This window comes from Panthera leo, chromosome B1 (assembly GCF_018350215.1).
Source record: "Panthera leo isolate Ple1 chromosome B1, P.leo_Ple1_pat1.1, whole genome shotgun sequence".
Classification (NCBI taxonomy): Eukaryota; Metazoa; Chordata; class Mammalia; order Carnivora; family Felidae; genus Panthera; species Panthera leo.
The window spans coordinates 143847015-143870784 of NC_056682.1; the positions used below are offsets into that span (position 1 = coordinate 143847015).

General features: G+C 35.3%; 1 protein-coding gene across 2 annotated transcripts in view; it reads left to right on the forward strand.

The window, feature by feature from the left end:
- Positions 1-23282, forward strand: part of G3BP2 (G3BP stress granule assembly factor 2) — a 33717-nt gene extending 10435 nt beyond the window's left edge. The window contains exons 2-12 of one of the 2 annotated variants that reach the window (XM_042936181.1): positions 5941-6059; positions 8228-8309; positions 9138-9311; positions 10432-10522; positions 11443-11545; positions 12103-12283; positions 13260-13358; positions 17713-17815; positions 19018-19146; positions 19696-19814; positions 20299-23282. In XM_042936181.1, coding sequence (XP_042792115.1) covers positions 5965-6059; positions 8228-8309; positions 9138-9311; positions 10432-10522; positions 11443-11545; positions 12103-12283; positions 13260-13358; positions 17713-17815; positions 19018-19146; positions 19696-19814; positions 20299-20571 — 1449 coding nt within the window. In that variant the 5' untranslated portion in view covers positions 5941-5964 and the 3' untranslated portion in view covers positions 20572-23282. The remainder of the gene's footprint in view (positions 1-5940; positions 6060-8227; positions 8310-9137; positions 9312-10431; positions 10523-11442; positions 11546-12102; positions 12284-13259; positions 13359-17712; positions 17816-19017; positions 19147-19695; positions 19815-20298) is intronic. The other variant, XM_042936182.1, reaches the window with a different exon arrangement.
- The last annotated feature ends 488 nt before the right edge of the window (positions 23283-23770 follow it).

Here is a 23770-nt window from a genome sequence, read left to right on the forward strand (position 1 = left end):
GAATCGTAGTGTTGGAGCAACCTAAATGTTGTTAGACATAGACTGTTTTACTAGATTTCTGCTAAATTGTGCAGAATTGTGTCTCTGAGATAAATACCTACATTGACTGGCTATTTATGAAGTAGCTCTATTCTGGTTATTCTTGGATTATTTGAACCTAAATCTACCTTCCTGTGATGTCCATTTACTCTTTATCCAGTACTTGTACAAAGTAGAATAGAATTGTCAGCTCATTTTAGACATTATATTGTAGCCTGAGATTGTGTGCTTTAGGGGCAGCTCCATTATACCAGTTAGTGATTTACTCAACCTTTAACCAAAAAGTGAGCAAACAAATCTTAAGTACTTAACTAGAAGCTGAAGTTTTAATCAAGGAAGGAACCAAAAGTTCCTTTTGTTGATACCAAAGGTATCAAAATAGCCAAAGGAACCAGTTCCTTTGATTTTTTTTTTTTTTAACTTACTTTGAAATTGAAGTATATTGTAAGATGAAGCCCAGTGTGACTGTCTTTTCTCTTATTTGTGTATATGTGTTAATTTTCTTTCCTCCACTCCTCTCTCACTGGTATTAAGAGATTCAGAAAAGATAGTGCCAGTTGATACAGAGCAATTTCCCATGAGAGCTGGAGTAGCAATGCTTCAGGAATTAGTCTAGGCAAATGGAGAAGAAACATTTTAAGAAACAAGAATGAATAAAAGGATGTTGATAAAGATACACAGGGATTAAGTGGGGTAAAGTTGGAAAGTAGGATGATCTCTGAAGTAGTTGAGGCTCTGTAAATTATATCTCGGAGGCCACATATAATCATGTTGGTATTTGGATGAATAGATAGGACTGATTATTTTTAATTGACATGGAAAAGTGAATTTATATTGTGCATCCCAGTGTGACACAAATCTCCATATTTTCAAATGTTCATAGGAAAAAGTGGGGTTTAATACATAGAATTTTACTTTATCCAAAAAGATGTTAGATGATAATTGCTCTTAATCTTTGAAGGTGCTAGAGGCTAACAACCACATGAAGATTCCCTTTTACAGAAGAATCCTTTAATCTCGGCTATCTTTGTTGAACTGTATCGTCTTGTAGGTTTGACCAGAGGTCACATCTCAATTTATAAATTAGAAAATTGAGATCCCAAAAGCTAACTCTTTCATTGGTCTTAGATAGTTAAAATCTTTCTTAGTCCCATGTTCAGAGGTTTCTTTTTGATCATTAAAAAAAAAAAAAAAAAAAAAAATGGAAGGACCCAAATCCCAGAAATTGCTTACCTATGAGTTGAATACTTTGCTGTGAATAATAAGAATTGCACAGTTGTTCTTGTAATCACATTTATTCTGAATGTGTAATTTGGTTCTTTTGTTTTTCCTCTTGACTAGATTGTGATATACATTGGCTGTGCATGAATTATAAATGCAAACTTAAGGGGTGCCTGGGTGGCTCAGTGGGTTAAATTTCTGACTCTTGATTATCAGCTCAGGTCATGATCTCAGTTTGTGAGATTAACTTTACCACAGCCCAAGGAGCCTGCTTGGGACTCTCTTCCCTCCTCCCCCCTCCCCACCCTGCTCATGCATGCACTTGCTCTCTCTTTCTCTCTGTCTCTCAAAATAAATAAACATTAAAAAAGTATATATAATTTTCACATTAATTTTACTAGATAAGTACTTCACACTTATTCAAAATAAAAATACTGTGTAGCTTTAGCTTTGTTACTTTAAATATATAGCAAATGAGAGTTCTTTTATGCATTAGGGTTTGTTAATCCTTACTGGAAGTTTTAGGTTTTGGAGGAAACTAATGGCACCTGAAATGACAGTATCTGATTCTGCTTTGTGAATTTTTTCTTTTCTCTCTCTCTCTTTTTTTTTTTTTTTTATGAGTTGGTTTATTTGTAAGTGGTACAGAATTCAAGGGAGAACAAAAGACTGAAGAACAGACTGGCAGGATTCTAGGTTGGGTTTGCTCTGACCTCAGAGTAAGGTAGAAATAGCTAAGTAACAAGAAATAAAGAGATGAGCCCCCGCTGTATGTTGTTTCTTTTTTTCTTTTTTTTCCAAAGTTTATTCTTGAATGTACAGAAGGCTCCAACACAACACTTCTTTCTACCTCTTGGTGGCAACAGATTTTATGGCAGAGAATGCAGATGTTTTAAACAGCAGTAAGGATCACTATCTCCTGATGGAGACAGAAGAAACTGCTTACTTTTTGCTAGATTTCTCCATTCCTCCTGTGGCCAGAGGAGCCTTCCCCCATGGCCTTCACTTTACCTCTTCTAGCTGCTTCAGGGGCTTCTTCTTGCCACTGCCCTATCCCTAGACCCTGCCACTGGAAGCAGTGAATTAACTTTTTTTCTTTTTTTGGATTCACTATTTTTGAAAGCAAGTAAGATGCTATTTAAAAATTTAAACAGATTTGTTGTTTACTATTTCAAGACAGTTGTAAAAGGAGAGAGCATTATGTGAAAACTGAATTGGGAGTCACTGGGATTATATAGAGCTACATTTTTTAAAACTTTTTTTAATGTTTATTATTTAATTTTTTCATTTTTGAGAGAGAGAGACACAGCACAAGTGGGGGGTGGGGTGGGCAGAGAGAGAGGGAGACACAGAATCTGAAGCAGGCTCCAGGCTCTGAGCTGTCAGCACAGAACTTGACGCAGGGCTCGAACCCACAAACTGCTAGATCATGACCTGAGCCAAAGTCAGACACTTAACCGACCGAGCCACACAGGAGCTACAGAGCTACAGTCTTCCTATAGGCTCTGCTGTGGTTGATAACCTGATTTTTATTTAAATGTTTTTAAATAATGTTTTATTTAATAAAATTTTAAATAAAATAATTTTAAATAATGTTTTTATTTAAATGTTTTTAAATAATGTTTTAAATAATGTTTTATCACAGTTGTAATGATTATGGCAGCTTATTTTTGGCTGTAAAATTTTTTGTTTAAAGGAAACCTACAATGAGATTTATTTGTTAAGCAGGAATTTAAACTCATCCCAGTTGACCTATAGGTACACATAGATACTGTGAATTTTTTCCAGTACTTTTAAGTGTAGTAGGAAAGGATGTTTAATTATAAATATATATTTAAACAAGTAATATTTAACTTTTTACTTTTTTTTTCTCTTTTCTGATTCTTAATGTTATAATTTTGACTGTTCTGGGGGCTATAATCATGTTAGTAATTTTTTTTTTAAGTTTCATGTATTTTGAGAGCGAGAAGGAGGGGAAGGGAGGGAAGGGCAGAGAGAGAGAGGGAGCGAGAGAATCTCAAGCAGTCTCCACACTCATCGCAGAGCCCTACTGGGAGTTCAATCTCAAGACTGCAAGATCATGACCTGAACTGGTTCAAGAGTCAAATGCTCAACTGACTGAGCCACACAGGCACCTTGTAAGGCATTTACTTTAAGTGATTGTATTTCTGGGCACCTGGGTGTTTCAGTCAGTTAAGTGTTCAACCTTGGCTCAACTCAGGTCACCATCTAATGGTTTGTGAGTTTGAGTCCTACCTTGGGCTCTGTGCTCTCAGCGCAGAGCCTGCTTCAGATCTCTGTCTCCCTTTCTCTCTCCCTCTCTCTCTTTCTCCCTGTCAGAAATAAACATGAAAAAAGTAAGTGATTGTGTTTCTATTTTTATTTTCTATTTGTTTTCTTTTTAATTTTTTAAGCCCCCTCCCTGTCAGCACAAACCCTCCCTCCCTTGCTTTGATTGTGTTTGTTTTTCTTGATCTGGCCTTTGAGATTTGAGCTTAACAGTACTTTATCATAGTGCCTAACCATTCTGTTCCCTATGTCCTTGTTTATATTCCACGACAAATTATAAACTTTACATTATTACGTTAATTTTAGGTGTATGATATACTGATTCAGTGCTTCTATACATCACCCTGTACCTGTCCCCCCACCCCTTTCCCATCTGGTAATCATCAGTTCTCTATAATTAAGAGTCTGTTTGTTTGTTTTCTTTCCTCTTCCTCCCCTCCCCTCATTTATTTATTTATTTACTTATTAAAATAGGCTCCATGTCTGATGTGCGGCTCAAACTCATAACCCTGAGATCAAGAGTCTCCAGCTCTACCAACCGGCACTCCCAAGAGTCTGTTTCTTGATTTGTCTCTCTTATTTTTTTCCCTTTGCTTCTTTGTTTTGTTTCATAAATTTCACCAGATTGTAAACTTTTTTTTTCATTTTTAAAATTTTTATTTATTTTTTTAATTTGCATCCAAATTAGTTAGCATATAGTGCAACAGTGATTTCAGGAGTAGATTCCTTAGTGCCCCTTACCCATTTAGCCCATCCCCCCTCCAGCAACCCTCTGTTTGTTCTCCATATTTAAGAGTCTCCTATGTTTTGTCCCCTTCCCTGTTCTTATATTATTTTTGCTTCCCTTCCCTTATGTTCATCTGTTCTGTGTCTTAAAGTCCTCATATGAGAGAAGTCATGTGATATTTGTCTTTCTCTGACTTATTTGGCTTAGCATAATACCCTCTAGTTCTATCCACATAGTTCCAAATGGCAAGATTTCATTCTTTTTGATTGCCACGTAATTCTCCATTGTGTATATATATACACCACATCTTTATCCATTCATCCATCGATGGACATTTGGGCTCTCTCCATACTTAGGCTATTGTTGATAGTGCTGCTGTAAACATTGGGGTGCATGTGCCCCTTCAAAACAGCACACCTGTATCCCGTGGATAAATTCCTAGTAGATAAATGGCTGGGTCGTAGGGTAGTTCTATTTTTTAATTTTTTGAGGAACCTCTATACTGTCTTCCAGAGTGGCTGCACCAGTTTGCATTCCCACCAGCAATGCAAAAGAGACCCTCTTTCTCCAAATCCTCACCAACATCTGTTGTTGCCTGAGTTGTTAATGTTAGCTGTTCTGAGGGGTGTGAGGTGGTATCTCATTGTGGTTTTGGTGTGTATTTCCCTGATGATGAGTGATGTTGAGCATTTTTTCGTGTTTCGGTTGGCCATCTAGATGTCTTTCTCGGAGAAGTGTCTATTCATGTCTTTTTCCCGTTTCTTCACTGGATTATTTGGTTTTTGGGTAGATTATAAACTTCTTTAGCCCTATCTTAATCTTGTTCATCAGGTATCCCCTTTATTAATAGCACCTGGCAATGTAGTAAATGCTTACTTAGTTAATGGAAAGAAATAACTGGACGTAGGCCAAATGTAAAACATATTATTGTCTGCTGATTTTTAAAAAATTTTTTAAATATATTTATTTATTTTTAGGAGAGCATTAGTGGGATAGGGGTGGGGGAGGGACAGGACATAGGACCCTAAGTGGGCTCTGCACTGACAGGCTGACAGTAGGAGGCCCAATCTGGGGTTCAAACTCCCGAATTGTGAGATCATGACCTGAGCCAAAGTTGGACAGCCCAACCGACTGAGCCACTCAGGTGCACCAGGTTATTGCTTATTTTTTATGGTAATCATTATCATTTTGAAGGCAGTGAAATAATTCCAAGGAGAGAGAATACAAAGAAGATACAAGTCTATAGTTTCCCATGATAAGTGTAATCTCCTGGTCCTAACTGGTGCCTTTGTCTGACTTTTAAAAATAAACCATTGGAATCCAAGGACATAGATTATAGTCCCCAAAAGGAGAAAGGTACTGTGGACAGAAAGACTTGGTTATGGTGTTCATTGTGTGAGGCAGCATAGTACCCTCTTGGGAATAAGAGAAAGAACTGTGTGACACTCCCCACCCCCACCCTCCCTGGAGGAATAGAGATGAAGGAACTGTGAATGTTGGAATTTACCAGTAGTTGTTGGGAAGTTATGATTTTGTTGTTATAAATTGCTTTTAAACAAATGCATTAATTTTCTTTATTCCTATTTGTATGGCTAAGAAAATTTCCTTCCTGAAAGTTTATGAACATGACTTTTTAATAATCATTTTTGTGTTTGCTCCCTTAGCATTTGACATTGTGCAGCAAAGAAATGGTTATGGAGAAGCCCAGTCCGCTGCTTGTAGGGCGGGAGTTTGTGAGGCAATATTATACTTTGCTGAATAAAGCTCCAGAATATTTACACAGGTAAATTCTGAATGGATTATTTGGTATTTTTATTTAGATTATTTTCTTGAGTAGAACTACATATATGTCGTCTTTCCTGTCTCATGTTCTGATTGTTTCTTTGCAAACCATATCCAATATTTCAACTGCCTGATGGCTAAAACCGATTTTTTTAAAAATGAAATCTGCAGTAAGAAAAACGCTTCACATCATACACACATACACAATTATATTCTTGAGTATTTTGTATAAAATACAACATTTATATAATTTGTATAAAATGTACATGTGTATAATGTGGAGTGTTTTTCTTGGGCTTGACCAACTGATGGATTCTAATCTGCAGTTTGAAATTATGGATGTAAGTTGTCTTTTAAGTTTCTTATAGCAGTGTTAGAAAATGAATCATTTAAGTGACTGGTGAAAATTTCTTCTGATCTGCAAAATACTGTTCCTTGGTACAACAACAACAGTAGCCTTGTTTACTATTTTGGCAAGAGTTGGACATCTGTAAGCTTATTTTTTCTAGAATTTTTCTAGAATTTGAAATGAAATTGATTTATATTGTAAGTAGTATTTATAATTTTTGTTCTTCCTGTGTATTTTAGCAGGTGGATTAGGCTTTGCAATTATTTGTTGTACCAGCCACATGAGTTAAAGGATAAATCATTGCCACTTCATGTGGGAAAAGCTATTAAAAGGACTTGGATTCTTTTAGCTAGGTCCTCTTCTAAGGACATTCTAAAGTTAGATTTTGAAATATGCCTTGCATTATTCAAGACCTGTTTCTATAACTAATGCCCTTCCTCAAAAAAAAAAAAAAAAATCCAAAAATAAATACCTGTACATTTTTCTAATTATAGAAATAAAAGACATTTTTGTTGACAGTGTGTGTAAAGGAGTTTAGAGTGGGGAGGGGAGAATGGATTTAATAGGGCCTTTCCTTGTCTGAAATTTAGTGTTTATATAACGTAGATATTAAACAGGGAACTTTTTTTGTAGCGACATTAAGGCTCTCTATCATTTCAAATAAAAGTATTTATAATTTTTTACTTTTTAACAGACTTTGGTGAGTATCCTTACACGTGTATCTTTGTGCACCTTTCTAGTTACTAAGTTCCTACACGTAGAATTGTTAAATCAAAGGTATGATCATTTCTAAGACATTTCTTACATACACTCTACAGCCAAATTGTGCTCCAGAAAAATGATAGAAGTTCACATGTTTGCAAGAAAGTTTGCCAGAAGTTACATGTTTGCAAGAAAATAGTGTAAACTTAAAAATACAGATAGTAGTTAAAAGCATAGACTATAGAGCGGGACTGTCTGGGTTCATTTCATGTCTTAGCTACTACCCCACTTGTGTAGTCTTCAGAGAGTTAATTTAACCTCTTGTGAACCTCAGTTTGCTCATTTACAAAAGAGCGCTTATTTAATGAGGTTGTGAGGGCAATCAGAGAACTTTGCTTGGCATAGAGGAAGTCTTACATGTTTCATTAACAATAGGAGCTGAGTTCTCTTTATGAAAGAATTAACATTGTGTGTTTGATAATCTTAATTTAGAAGGATATTCTAATTGCTTTAGGTAATGCCCTAGAAACACTAGTTTATCATGTACTTAAGAGCAGTATAAAATATTAATGATATAATAGATAATGAAATGTAAATTTTCTTATTTGGTCTCTGAATTGTTTGAATTATTATAAATCTAACTAAACTGTTTTAATCTAAGCCTTTGGAATTAGTAATCATTTGGAACTTTGAGTAGAATGTTAAACAGCATCTGATTTCCCAAACCTAGATAACTGAGTTACTGTATTTGAAGGGAAAACTGGGTCAGTTACTTACTACAACATCAGTATTTAGAATGTATTTTGAATATCTCATTCTTTCATTTAAGAAGATTGGATAGGAATTAGATGAGAATAGCAAATGATTGCATGTATATTCAGAGTGCCAGGAACACTAAAAATTCTGTCATTAATCACTTAATCCTTACAACAGCCTTATGGAGTAGTTACTGTTGTTTTTGATGACCAAGGAAACTGAACTTAAGGACCGTAAGTAACTTCATCAAGATTATACAACTAATGAGGGATGGAGCCAGACATACAAGCTATGTCTCTTTTAAACCAGAACTTTGCTGCCTCTTAGATTTGAATGTTAATCAATTATCACTGGCCTTATAGGTTTTATGGAAGGAATTCTTCCTATGTTCATGGTGGAGTAGATGCTAGTGGAAAGCCCCAGGAAGCTGTTTATGGCCAAAATGTAAGTATCGATTTCATACACATTTTAGATTTTTTGTGCCCATGGATTTCTTCTTGAAAGTGATCATTAGTTGTAACTAGAATGTATGTTACAATAGTTTTTAAATGTGCTTTCAGTTCTTATAAATACCCATTTTGTTTGAAACAAGATAGTACACTGGGTTGGGTACCAAGGAGAAGATAGGTTATTATCTATCCTTGATGTATTTTATACATGAAACAGTTGAGAACAATGTATTAAGTTTATAAAAATATGGGCTAAGCCTTCTATTACAGGGATGCACAGAACCAAATGTACCTTATGACCTTATAGATGATGTGGGACTTTAGCTAGACTCTGAATTACATACAGAATTTGGCCTTACCAGACAACAGGAAATTGAAGGTAGAAGAAATGGCACCAGAAAACACACAGTAAAGTAAAACCAGTTTTGAAGTCAAGGAATAGTTAACATAGTTTGTGTGCATGACTAAAGACTTAATACAGAACAGTGGGAGACAGCTATATAAAACTTGTTAATACTGCTTAATAGGAGGCAGCCATAGGGATCTCTTCTAGAGAGCTGTGACTTGTTGAAAATGGTGGTTTAGGAGCATCAGTCTGGCAGTAATGCGTGTCATGGTGGAATGGATTCAAATGAGGCAGAAGGATTAAGTAGTTAATATTCTAGAGTTCTGACTGAGGAAATCAGTGAATGTCTGCAGTATTAAGTATGAGGCAGAAAGATTAAGTAGTTAATATTCTAGAGTTGTGAGGAAATCAGTGAAAGTCTGTGGTATTAAGTAATGCAGTATCATAAGAGTTTGTATGTCTTTTCTCCTATTAAAGGATATACACCACAAAGTATTATCTCTGAACTTCAGTGAATGTCATACTAAAATTCGTCATGTGGATGCTCATGCAACTTTGAGTGATGGAGTAGTTGTCCAGGTGATGGGTTTGCTATCTAACAGTGGACAGCCAGAGCGGAAGTTTATGCAGACCTTTGTTCTGGCTCCTGAAGTAAGTTTTCATTTCACTTAATTTTCATTTGTATGATTTTGATTGTTATTAGTTGCTTGAAGTGTTCCGAGTTTCTTACAGATTTAGATAGGCATGTAGCTAAATTGGAGAGCTTGGTATTGGACCCATTGATAAACATGGGCAATGCCAGGGTTAGGGGCACCAACGTTTCATGCAGCTGAAAATCGACACATAACTTTTGACTTTTCAAAAACTCTACTAATAGCCTGTCATTGACCAGAAGCCTTACTGATAGTATAAACAGTTGATTAACATATATTTTGTATGTTATATGTATTCTATACTGTAGTCTTATAATAAAGTACGCTAGAGAAAAGAAAATGGTATTACATGAGAGAAAATACATTTACAGTACATTACTGTGTTTATCAAAAAGTCATGTGTAAGTTGGAGTGCAGTTCAAACTTGTGTTGTTTAGGGTTAGCTATAATTTGAGCTTTTGTGGGTGTGTATACACTTTGCTATTTATTTTTTGATTGTTTTCACTTTGCCTATTTAGAAGTAAAAGTCATGCTGACACAAATGTATAAATAGGTTACTAAGATTATATACATAATACAAAAAGTATCTTGTTTTAAGAAGTTATGTTAAAATGGAAAAGTTTCATTTGTTAATTAGTCCTAGTTCTCTTCTATTGAGTAGCCATTTCTTGAGTTCCAATATTTGGTCTTTTATAAGTGTACTTTATATTAATACAGCATGTTCAATTTTGGAAAATCACATTGAGTCTATATTATATTTCTATAGTTTTTTTAAAATTATGTAGTGTTAAAATAGATAACACATATGCCACGTAATTTTTATTTAATTTTTTTTTTTTTTTATGTTTATTCACTTTTTGAGAGACAGAGACAGAGTGTGAGCAGGGCAGGGGGCAGAGAGAGAGGGAGACACAGAATTGGAAGCAGGCTCCAGGCTCTGAGCTGTCAGCACACAGCCCGATGCAGGGCTCGAACTCACGAACTGTGAGATCGTGACCTGAGCTGAAGTTGGATGCTTAACTGACTGAGCCACCCAGGCGCCCCTGCAATTTGTTCTTTTTATGCAGTGCCAAATATATTGGTATTTAATGGAATATTTGAATTTTGTTTTCCTGTAGGGATCTGTTCCAAATAAGTTTTATGTTCACAATGATATGTTTCGTTATGAAGATGAAGTATTTGGTGATTCTGAACCAGAGCTCGATGAAGGTGAGGTTACTTTCAAGATAGAAAGATTCTATCAGTGCTCTTCAAGGACATGAAAAGTGCAGAACTTACAGAAGTTTGCCTCTATTGTAACTGAGTCAAAACCCCCCTTTCTCCTTTTTGTTAAAAAGAAATAGATGTTCATTATATAAAAATGAGACATAGAAAGTGAAAAAAAATTCAGTCTTACTCTCTATAAACAAGAGTTTGGTGCCTGTTACAGAATTTTGCTGGATCCTATCCTTAGCAATACTTTCTTTTATAAAAATGCAGTTACGATGGTTCAAAGGTTGCTTTTTTCCACTTAGTGTGTCTTTGTTTGCTGTCAGTTTTTTGGCTATCCCAATTCTTTTTTTGATCCTTCATTTATATGTATCGGTTGGTTTCCTTTTCTTATCATTATTGTACTATTGATTAGCTGTGACAAAGGAAACAAACAGTTAAGGCTTTAATGTCATTTATTTCTACCTTTCGTTTTCTTACTAATCTTTTAAAATTAATTTTATTTTTTTAATGTTTATTTATTTTGAGAGAGAGTGAGCATGGCGGGGGGTTGGGGCAGAGAGAGAGGGAGAGAGAGAATCCCAAGTAGGCTTCACACTGTCATCGCAGAGCCCAGTGTGGAGCTAGATCTCAGAAGCCGTGAGATCACAACCTGAGCTGAAATCAAGAGTCAGACACTTAACTGATTGAGCCACCCAGGTGCCTGCCCCTAGATCTTTTTTTAAAATAGAATGTATACCAAATTTCATCTTGCTTGCTCTTCGGTTTTTAAGAGAACAGGGAATACTGCAATTGAATGCCTTAGTAAGGAATAGGCCAATTTTTGAAACCATTATATCACTTCCTTAAACACTAAAAATATGTATATAAAATTGTTTGTTGAGCTTCTTAAAAAAGAGATGTGTATTATATATTGTCAGAATCAGAAGATGAGGTAGAAGAGGAACAAGAAGAAAGGCAACCATCCCCAGAACCTGTGCAAGAAAATGCTGATAGTGGTTACTATGAAGCTCATCCTGTGGCGTAAGAATAGTGTTTGCATGGCCAAATTTGGTCTAAATTATGATGTACTTGTAATGTGGTTTTTGTTCTAGACTTACTGTTAGAAGTAAATTCTTGATAAAGCTACCTGTCAAGCCAGGATTTTAGTACCATATATATATAGTATATAGTATATATATATATATACGCAAGAAGTTTGGAAAAATTGTTTTATTTATATAGAAAATTGAACATGGTTTTGCCCAAAGCAGTGATTACTTACTGATGATGTAGAATACTTGGGACAACACAGAGAGCATTTTATTTTTATAAATATAGGGTTTATTTATAGTTAGTATTGAAGTAAACATTTTTAGTAATTTAGTATTCCCATTTGAAAATAGCAGGATCAAAGAAATGCTGTGCAAGACTGTCATTCTCTTCTGCCTTCCCTTCTACCTTCTAGTTCTTACTGGATTTTTGTTTCAAAACAGTTTATTACTAGTTAAGCACATTAGATTAGAGAAATACTACATTTTATTTTAGTCAAACCGATTGTTTCCTTCATACTGAAAAATGAATAAACTATTTGATTATAGTAATGGCATAGAGGAACCTTTGGAAGAGTCCTCTCATGAACCTGAACCTGAGCCAGAATCGGAAACAAAGACTGAAGAACTAAAGCCACAAGTGGAGGAGAAGAACTTAGAAGAATTAGAGGAGAAGTCTACTTCTCCTCCTCCTGCTGAACCTGTTTCTCTGCCACAGGAACCACCAAAGGTTAGATCAAAGAAGCTCTTTAGGCCTGTGACATCACACTTTTATATTTGGTGACATTAATGAAGCATGACCTTTGTTCTATTATGTTAAATTGTTTAATATAGTAAACCATGCTTTTTTTATGTATATGAAAGCTGTGGGGTTTTTTGTAATCCTGAGGAAATTTCTTTGTATTCCACCCCCCCCTCAAAATATCCCTAAGAGCGAAACTTACAATTAATCCTTGTCTGTGTGCAGTGTTTAGTCTCTTACATGAGATTATTTGAGTCCATGTATATAACTGAGAGTTGCTCTTCATTCTGTAGAAATCCTCTATGCACGAATGCAACTGGAGTCATGCAATTTCCCAACTTAAACAAGTTGGCCTATTAAAAGAAGAGGTACCTGTTATTTCCGGTTTAAATGGGAGCAATTTCCTTACACCACCAATTAAATGATCTTGGAAAGATGAGTGACACCCATAGTGTATCATTTAAGCCTACCTAAAACATCTTTTATCTTTCTGTAAAGTAGAAGGTTAAAGTATATTTGGGTAGTGAGAGGAGGAGATTCCTTGTTCAATTTGTGAATGTCTGTTAAAGTTTTCAGTGAGTACTCTCTTCTTTCCTATCCTTCCCCTCAACACCATCACACCTTATCTTTCCCCAAAAGGGGAAGGAATTGGTTCTATTAGGTTCTTATTTTTCTAGTATGTGTAGTTAGTGGTTTTGTTTGCCATTGCTCATCTCCTTAGAGCATATAGGAACGTGCTTGTGGATTTATGTAGTAGTTCAGACAAAACAGATAATCTTGCATAATGAGATTTTGAAAGCTGGCACATAGACTGGCATGTGTGTGTGTGCCTTTCTTTTGAGGAGTCCTCCAATATAGAACAATAGTTTAGAAATGAAAAGAAAGTATATATTTGGAAGTTTCCCTATAGGAATGTTGGTGGTTTTCCATGATTAGTAGTCTAGGTTTGTTGCATTTCCTGCAGGCTTTCTCCTGGGCTTCAGTGACCAGTAAAAACCTGCCTCCTAGTGGTACTGTTTCTTCCTCTGGAATTCCACCCCATGTTAAAGCACCAGTCTCACAGGTAACCGATCTGTGAACACATTGGATTGTATCCTTGTTACATTGCCAATTGCTTATCTCTTTTATACTTCTTTAAATGAGTCGATCAGAAATTATGGATTAAATATACAAAAATACTGTATTAAATGTCAGTGCACCCACTTTAAATAAATGCCAAATCTCCATTCATCATCTGCATAGGTAGTATTTGGGATTTGGGTGTGAAATACACACTAAGTTGGTTTTACCAATATAGATAGATAGATAGATAGATAGATAGATAGATAGATAGATAGATAGATAGATAGAGTCATTTAAAAGGCTTCTTAAAATAACAAAAATGTTCCTTTTAAAGTTTTAAATCTTATTTAGTGAAAATGTTTTAGGGAAGAAATCTGGAAAGGCACAAAGTAGTATGGCATTATAAAAAAAAAATCACTGTTTTAAAAAAATAGAAAACTTTAAAAACTATGCTGCCTAAACTCTCAGTCTGTAAGTGGTTCACTCCATTTAATTGAAGCCTGTACCAACTTATGACTGTAGTGTTCACTTAACTGATCATTCCAGTATTCTGCTTTTCATCTGTTTGTCATCTTACCCATTTCAGAGCTTTCAGAACACTGAAAATAAGACACTGGCTACCTGGTGTGTTTATTAGGTACAGTTTAAACTAAATTAGAATTTAGTTAATTCTATAGTACAGATAATGGGTATTCTATTCTTTTTCCTACATTTTGCATCAGACTTCATTCCACTAGAAAATTACATTTAAAACGGTTAGTGTACATTAACCTCTTATTTGCTGTAAACAGTGAAACTTTGAGGTTTGAAAAAAGTAGCTAGTAATCCTAAGACAGCCTTTATGGTGTTGGTACACACAGTCAGCTACATAATAGAGCACGTGGCTTCAAGGTACCTGGTTTTTTTTTCCAGTTAACATATTCAGGAAATGTTGGATAATGGCAGATTACAAACCAGAATTGTGTCTTACTGAAGAAAACTAATTTGTCAGGTGTTGGTTGTGCTTTTCAACCCATCTGAAGACCTGATGAGTGACTTCTGAATTTTCTTTTGAAATTCTTGATTTCTTATCAGATTTGCATTTGAAATCCTTTGGATAGTTACTTCATCTTCTGAGTGTTGGCTACATTTATTTTAAACTTCCAGTTAAGAAATAAAACAGCTAATGCTTATTATGTCTTCAGTTTGTGCCAGGCATTGTGCAAAGCACTTTATATTCATTCTTACCTAATCCTCAGTCACCCTGTAAGGGTGCTTACTGTTACTATTCCTGTTTCACAGATGAGTAAATTGAGGCCCAGAGTACCTCAGCCTAAGGTCAGACAGCTGTATAAATAGCATAGGGCTGGACTTTGAATTTATGTAGTTGGACACCAGAGTCCCTTTGTGACTCATGTAAACCTATAGGTTTCTTTAGCCCATTGGAGGGGAATGTATCTCCATTTTCATCAAAGAAGAGTATTGTATTTAAGGCATGTCTGAATTACATTACATGAGATCCTAGCTTTTTGGCCAGGGGGAAAAAAATTTTTTTTTTTTAGTTGTAGGAGACTAGATGGTATTTTCCAACCCATCCCCTTATTAACACATTTTTAAACAGGTATAATTTAAACTTCTATTTAAAATAATTTTCTGCTCTTTTTAGGCTATATTTAGAATGGATTCATGATTTTTCCACTAGATTTAATAAATCCTTCAATTTTATTTTATTACTTTGGTGTAGTATCCATTTCCTTATCACTTTTAACACAGTTTAATAAAAAGAATTAAATCTAATTGTAGAGTATTGGTAGGAATTAATTTAGAAGTAGGTAAGTTAATTTCATGGTAAAAAGGCTTTGTCTAGAAATTCACTAGTTTATCTAACTTTATCTAACTAGCTTATGTTCAGTTGAAGGACTTAGTAGTGGTTTTACCTGCTGTTGTTGATTTGATGGTTCCATTTTTATTTCATATTCTGTTTGACTTTCATTTGTGAGATTTGTCACCTGAGCACACATTCTGGTTATATGGAATTAATTTTAAGGCTCTAAAGTATAGTATGTGGTATGTTAGCCATTTTATCTCATTCGGAGTAAATCGTTTTAATCATGAAATTGAGCCTGAATAATTATGAATTCACAGCTGGCTTAGTTGACATATATGAATTGTTGAAAGGAATACTGGTTTACATATTTTTTCACACTGGCATCATCAAATATCTACTGACACGTTGCTGAGTCACTATGAATTATTGAAAAGATGTTGTAAATTATTTAAATTTGTTTTTAATTTTAAATCCTTAAAGGATAATGAAGAACTTGTCTATTTTGGTATGTGTAGTTATTTTTGTTTTTGGTAATTAATTTGGAAAAGAATGTAAATCAGGTCAGTGAGGGCACCTCTTAAGTTCTTTGATAACATTTGCATTCAGTGAGTCAGGTTTTTCTGAGAATTTTAAATTGAAAGGTACATTTGCTATTTTTATTAATTTCCCAAGGATACTAGCTTCATCAAACTTTGTTCGAGTTTATCTGTTCTTTAATTGTTGGCACTTTTAGGCCCCCTTTAGTGAAACTTTACATAACTGCCTTTTTCAGGCATCACATTTTGGGTCAAATTACCATATAGTGTTAAACTGCAAATACAGATCACAGTGGTTTCAGGGCTATAACATAGGTCCCCTTGTCAGACATAGAACATTCTCCTACATGTTGAAAAACTAAAAATGTAATTTAATTCTAAATGAAGCAATAGTTACTGAACATCTGTGCCTAACATCGCTGTGCTTGGTTCTGGGTGATGTAGAAATGAATTAGGATACAGTCCTTATAGGAATAAATAAATGTAAATAATTGAGAAAACTGAAGAGTGTTGAAATTATTTTTAAAATAGCAAAATCCTAGAACATGGGAAGCAACTTCATCTTTTTTTTTTTTTTTAATTAACGTTATTATTTTTGAGAAAGGGAGTACAAGCCTGGGAAGGGGAGAGGGAGACAGATAATTCTCAAGCAGCACAGAGCCCAGCGTGGGGTTTGAACTCACAAACCATGCTATGACCTGAGCCAAAATCAAGTCGGATGCTTAACCGACTGAACCACTTAGGTGCCCTGGGGAGAGCAACTTCATCTTGAGGGAAATGGGAAGTCTTCATGGAAAAAAAGTTTGGGAAGAGATACACACATCTGTTAAAAACTACTGTTGTACCTTTTGATTACAGAGGGTGAAGTCATTTACAGTAAATCGTCACTTTTGAAAGAAGCGTAACTCTTTATAACTTTCTGTATTAGAATTTGACCTTGCAAGTTATAATAGTAATCAGTTATATAGATGATGAAAGAATTTGAGACACTGGCTGGACTGGGGTCCTCAGAGATGATCAGTCATAAAGACATGACTGAAATCACTAGTTTTCTGACTTGGAGGACATTTTTTTCATATCCTGCTGAGTGTTTTCGGCACTCTTTGAAGGTGCATATGTTTTATCTCTTCCTTGGACCATAAATATTTGGGCAGTGGATGGCCTGAAGAGTTTGGGAATACTGAAAATGTCACTGTATTAAGGAAAAGGTAATAGCAGATGTTCCTTTGTTTTAAAATAGTTATTTTAATTATATGTGTGTAATTTTTGGCAGTTGGCAGAAATTTTTGGAAGGCAACTTGAAAAGTTCTGTTACTCCCTGCCTGAGCCTCCCCTCCCACGGGTGCAGTTAAAGAAAATTGTTGGGGTCTTGCATTCCTTTCCTATATGGAAGAACAGTAGGGTGCTGAAGGACTCCTTGATTCTGAGGTGCTTTACACATGTTTCTGTCTTGTTTATTTAATTTTAACTTATAGGTAGTGTTTTTAGTTGCTTAGAATAAGCTAAACTGTATAATTTGAACTATCTAAATACTTTTAAGGTTTGTGGGTGGAGTTTAGAACATTGGCTAAGCACTGGTAACATTTGAGGGGCAGCAAACTAGATAATTAGAAAGTGTGTGTCATAATTTTGTCTAGAATAAAGTTGATTTTTTATTTTGCATATGCATTTACATGGAGTGGCTCATCTTGCATTTTTGTGATTTTTGTAGCAGTACCTTTAATGCTGTCTCAATGTGGATGTAAAGTTATTGAAAAAAACGTGGTTGTAAAAGCAGCTTATTTTGAGTTCTGTATCCTTGAATGGGAAAACAAACCTACCCTACAGTCCTAGATTGGTACAGAATATCTTTGTAAAAACTTATTCCTCACATACATAGGACACTGTGTTAAAACTATTCTGAGCTTAAAATGACCATTATGTCTGCTGATGACTTGCTGGTAGTTGCTTTAGTTGTTTTATCCCCTGTGGAATGAGTTTATTTATAATGTATTTTTTTCCTTGTATTTTAGCCAAGAGTTGAAGCTAAACCAGAAGTTCAGTCTCAGCCACCTCGGGTGCGTGAACAACGACCTCGAGAACGACCCGGTTTCCCTCCTAGAGGACCAAGACCAGGTGAGTCAGCCCCTCTGTGGCCTTCAGCATTTAGCACTTGGAAAGTTGGAAAAGATTGAACTTAAAGAACTATAATGTGTTTTATATGCAGTTCCTTTTAATACCAAATTTCTCAAAAGATTTAACTTGCTAAAGGTACAGGCTGGGGTAGAACAACTGACTTTCAGGGGAGGAGTAGTTGACATGTGATGGAGACATGTATTTTGAAAGTGTAAAAATTTTGAGACAGATTTTATTTGGTTATTGTCACTGGTTCTAAGAATTCAAAACCGAGCTGCCAATAACCTACTCTCTTACTTAGCACTCTTATCTCTTCACAGATAAACAATAAGCACACCCCGATTCTTCTTATTTTGATTGTCTTAGGTATTAAGTAAGTTGCCATGATTTTTGACTTGTTTCCATTGTTAGCTAATATACGTAGCACCTCTATTTGAATTCTTTAAGTATGTTTAGATTGCTTTTGGGAGGAGGTGGGAGATCATATCCGTCAATAGCCTATGTAATTTTTCCCACAAAAGTAAAATAGTGATCCGTTAATAAACCAGAAGTCATGGGAACTGGGGTTTGTCCTAGTTTTGCTATTGCTTGAGCTTATGATCTTGGGTGAGAGCCTTAAATTATGAGCTTCTCTTATGCCATTTAGTTACTACACAAATTTTTCTTGTGTGATGCCTTTCTTATATGCCTCATTGTGTTTTGTGTTATTGAGAGGATCAAATAAAAATTTTTTGTATAAATTTGAGCACGTTAAAATGTACATAGCCTATTTAAATGAGATATTGTTAGTATTAAGTTTACTCATTTGGCTATAATTTTATACAACCAAAGATTAATTTGTAAATTTCAAAATGCTAAACAAATACTTAGAACAAATATATCTCACTATCTGAAATTTGTTTGGTTCTTGGATGATGGCAAGAATTTGGTTAAGGAGGAATACTTGTACTAATGTTGGACTTCCATATAATCAGACCAGTAGATCTAGAAGAAGGAATTTTAGCAATCTAGTCAATACCCTCACTTTATACTTAGTGTCATGTTGTTTTCTAACTAACCTACTAATAATAGGCACTTCCACCTCTGTTCAAGGAGCTCACTATCTTATTAAACTAAAACAGGAGTATCTTTTATACATTCATTGCTTTGAACTGGTTGTTATATATTATAAACTTTAATGTCTGTCCTATTCCTTTTCTCAGGCAGAGGAGATATTGAACAGAATGAATCTGACAACCGTAGAATAATTCGCTATCCAGACAGTCATCAACTTTTTGTTGGTAACTTGCCACATGATATTGATGAAAATGAACTGAAAGAGTTCTTCATGAGTGAGTAGTTTATTTGCTTTATTGTAAAATTGAGCAGGGCGGAATAGAGCTTTTTTCATAATATAATTCAAACTTTAAAAAAAAAAACTTATCTCTCTATATACTGTGTGTATCTCTAGGTACCAATCACTTTAATTGATCAGAAGTGAGTAGAAGGTTATATTAGATGTTTCCCTGTGACTACTGAGTGTTGACTGGCCTAGTGATAGAGGTTAGAAGAAAGAGCTGATTCAGCTCTTAAATTTGGGGATAGGGTTCTTTTGGCAAATATAAGTCAGAAATAGAAAATGTCCTTGTCTTTGTGAAGCTATGCAGGTAACTTTCCTTTTGAAAGGACCAATTCAGAAGGGTAATGTAACAAGCGGTCAGACTAGTTGTTAGCATCTTTATGTGTATGAGTGAATGTACTTCAGTTGTCACTGGGTGTAGCAGCTTGCACCTTATTTGAAATGGTTCAAGTAGATTAAGGTTATTTCTCCTCAACACTTAAAGCTACAAAGTATTCTATTAAAATGTTTAATCCCCTTGGTGTAATATATATTTTCACAGGTTTTGGAAACGTTGTGGAACTTCGCATCAATACCAAGGGTGTTGGGGGCAAGCTTCCAAACTTTGGTTTTGTGGTTTTTGATGACTCTGAACCAGTTCAGAGAATCTTAATTGCAAAAGTAAGTGAAAGGACGTACATAGTTCAAAACTTTATTATTCCTATTGTATGTAACATTAACTTGGTGCATTTTAAAACCATAGAACATCTTTTCTTAATGGTAAAGCTAAAAGTAGTTTATTAGAAATGGTATTAATGTAAAGAATAAAGATTTGTTAGTGGCTTTAAAGTCTGAGATGTGGATCATTTAATTTATTTTTTGAAGTTTATTTTGAGAGAGAGTGCATATGTGTGTGAGCAGGGGAGGGGCAAAGAGTGAGGGAGACAGAGAATCCCAAGCAGGCTCAGCGCTATCAGCGCAGAGCCCAATGCGGTGCTCGAACTCCTGGACAGTGAGATCATGACCTGATCCAGGATCAAAAGTCAGAGGCTTAACCGACTGGACCACCCAGGTGCCCCTAGGTTTTTTTACTTCTGTAAGTAAGGGAATACATTTGTATTGTTTTCTAACCTGCCCATGTAAATGATTTTCTCTCCTTTTAAAGCCAATTATGTTTCGAGGGGAAGTACGTTTAAATGTGGAAGAGAAAAAAACAAGAGCTGCAAGAGAGCGAGAAACCAGAGGTGGTGGCGATGATCGCAGGGATATTAGGCGCAATGATCGAGGTCCTGGCGGTCCACGTGGAATAGTGGGCGGTGGAATGATGCGTGACCGGGATGGAAGAGGACCTCCTCCAAGAGGTGGCATGGCACAGAAACTTGGCTCTGGAAGAGGAACTGGGCAAATGGAAGGCCGCTTCACAGGACAGCGTCGCTGAAGCTCCACTGTTGGCAAAGTCTTGGCAGTGGTACATTATTCATCGTGTTTGCATTCTTGTTAATTTTTTTTTGGCTTTGGAATGTGACACAGCCTTTTTGATCATTTCTTTGATGTGAAAAGCATCTTTTGGTTATCAGTTAAATTGAGGTGGACATTATTTCCCCAATTTCACAACAGGATTCACATTGTTAATTTATAAATCTAGAGTTGGAGAATTAAGGACTGAGAAATGACCGTATCTTAAACTGTCTACAACAAAATGAACTTATAAGGACATGCCCAACTGAATTCAGGTCCTTTGAGTCAAAAAAAAAAAAAAAAATCCTCTGCTGCACATTTTGTTTAAGTGTTACTGTTTCTGCCTGTTAATGTTGGAAACACAAATAGTGCAATTTGTGCAATTGGAGAATCTTGCCTTTTTTCTTGGCTCCCCCCCAAAAATACAACCCAACAGAAACTTGTTATGCACTCATCAAAATGCACTAATGGGTACTCTGAACTCATTAACATTGACATCTGCAACAGGAGGCAACAGGGGAAAAAACCTTTCATCTCTTTTTCCAGTAGAGAATAGTTTGTGAAATGATGAGGGCATTTTATCTGCTTGCTGTGACCAGCGTGTGTACACATAAACCTTAACAAGACTACAAGTATATTCCAGAAGGAAATCATTTAGTTATGAACTAAATAACAGAAATCAGAACTTTAAATGCTATGGTCTTGAATATTAGACCAGATTTAGTAGCTCCATATCTAAGATTTTTCTACCTGCCCCTCTTCAGTACAGGGATGGCTGGCTGCTGAACACACTCCTCCTCCTCCCCTTTCTCCTTTCTTTAAGCTGTGTACAGTGAAAATTGTCTTTACTGTATTTTTGTTCTCTGGTAATGTAATAAGCATGATGGTGCCTTCTATTAATACATCATTCCAGTCTTGCTGGTAATTTTGTACAGTATAGTGTATGAATTGCTGTGCTGCAAAGCCAAACAGCTGCAAAATGTTGAAAAATCATTGAAGTGTATAAAAATTGCAGTATCTTTAAAATCAGTAAAATTGACTAGCATATTATTTACCTTGTTCTTCAGTTAACAACTTTGTGTTCTCTGTGGGAGGGAGTCTTGTGTGTGTTTGGGAGGGAGAGGGAAGGAGGAAGTCAGTCATTTGAGTAAGTCTCTTGTTGACTTTTCTCTTAGCATGAATGTGAACGTTGAAGCGTATCACTTGAGAGATGCTTGGAAAAGTCAATCAATTTGATGTACATTTTTTATGACATTTTAAAAGCAGTCAGATTCCATAAACGGCAAGTAAACCTGAAGTGAGGATACTGCAATTTTCAGAGAAGAGAACAGCAGCTCCTAAGTGTTTGCATTTTCTATTTGGGGGGCAGGGAACTGTCATTCATTTTGCACAATTCTTGAACTGATGTCAGCACCCGAGTGGCTCTGAATTTAAGTCTGGGACGACATCTTTTATTTTTACATGAATCTCTAAACAATTCTGTGAGCAAAGTTTGTAGCTGCTGGATTATTGTCTGTCTTTATAGCAAGTTCCAGTAAACCGCAAGTTATGGCAAAGGATATCCAATTTTATGCTTGGAGCATTTGGTACATTACAGTTCCTGATGTTTCAGGCTAGGAGTGAGGTAAATTAAGTGTGACCACTTAAAGCTGCTTGTTAGCATGGAAGACTTCTCCATTCTTAGTAAAAACAAACAAAAAATGCACTTGACATAGTAGCAAACTGGTTCTGGATTGTGGAACTGTTTGCTATTTAGTAAACTAGCAAATGATGCACATATTTTGTTTTTCATGTACTGGGCAATATAAGTGAAATCTCTCCATTTTTCCCCCTTGAAAGAGGTCTTCCATGTTTGGGGAAAAGTCTTGCACTATTGCATATATTTGGGGGACACAGATTTCTCATAGTTTCCATTGGGGGGGGTGCTTAAAGATTTTTTTCCTGTTTGAACACTTTTACACTTTCTGATGTATAGTACTTGAAGTTCTTACCAGAAAATTACTTTTGAGTTTTGAAGCCTTTATTCAAACTACTTTTAAGTAAGTGGTTTATTGTCAGTGTTTTCGGTTTTTTTTTTTTATAACATATTTCCCCTCTATTCTTTTATTTCTTTTTCCTTCCCTTTTTAAATATGTATGTAATTTCCAATCTAGGATATTGCCCTGCCACCCATGAAAACTGTTTTCTGGCACCAAAAGCAATGACAAATGTTAAGTGTAATAGAAAATTAGAGTAAAGAGCCATTCAGCTTCAGTCTTTACATACCATGAAAAAAAAAAAAAAACATTAAAACATCACATGGAGAAGTTTACATGGTGATTGTTCACCTGCAGTACTGTGGACTTTTAACATTTTGTCCCCTTTTCAGTGAACCAGAGTAAAAATATTCATTGACCATTACTGTTATTTGCTGGTTTTTGTTTTTGATTTATTTTTTTTGTTTTTGTTTTTGTTTTGTTTTGTTTTGATGGTAATATTCTATCCTTATGACACTATTGCAACCAAATTGGCTTTACCATCTTGGCTTTAGTAGGTATAGAAGACAATGGATTACCATCTTTATTGCTGTAATGTGTTAAGCATTATATGCTAGTAGAATCTAGTTTAATTGTTTCAGGTGGAAAAGTATTCTTTGAGTTTCCATTTTGAATGTGTTTGGACTAAACAAACAATAAACTACTGATGTCTGCAGCATTTATCTATGTCCCTAATTTAATCTGTAGAGTTGTGTTCCAAAGTATTTTCTCCCTATTGCATTTCAAACAGCCAAGGAATTGTTCTAAAACCAACTGCTGCTTGTTTGTGAAATTTGATGCATAAAAAAGTAAAACATTTCATTGTAAGACTTGAACATGGTTAGAGATCTGTCCCATTTCTCTTAGCTAACTGGTGTACAATTAAAGAATATTAAATTATTAATTTAAGTTAAATTCAGTGAAGGTGAGAACGATCTAAAGCAGACTACTTACTAAACATTTATATAAAGAAAAACCAAAACTTGAGTTTTCCAAAGGATTGCTACCTCCTATTTCAGAAGGAAAGGAAAAGAGGGATGGGAAGATTGAGGTTATCTGAAGTTAGGGACAGACCCAAGTCAGAAATTGGAACAAATTTGTCAAGCTCTAGAAGAATATTAAAGGGGAAGTAATTATTTTAGTCATATTTACAAGTATACATTT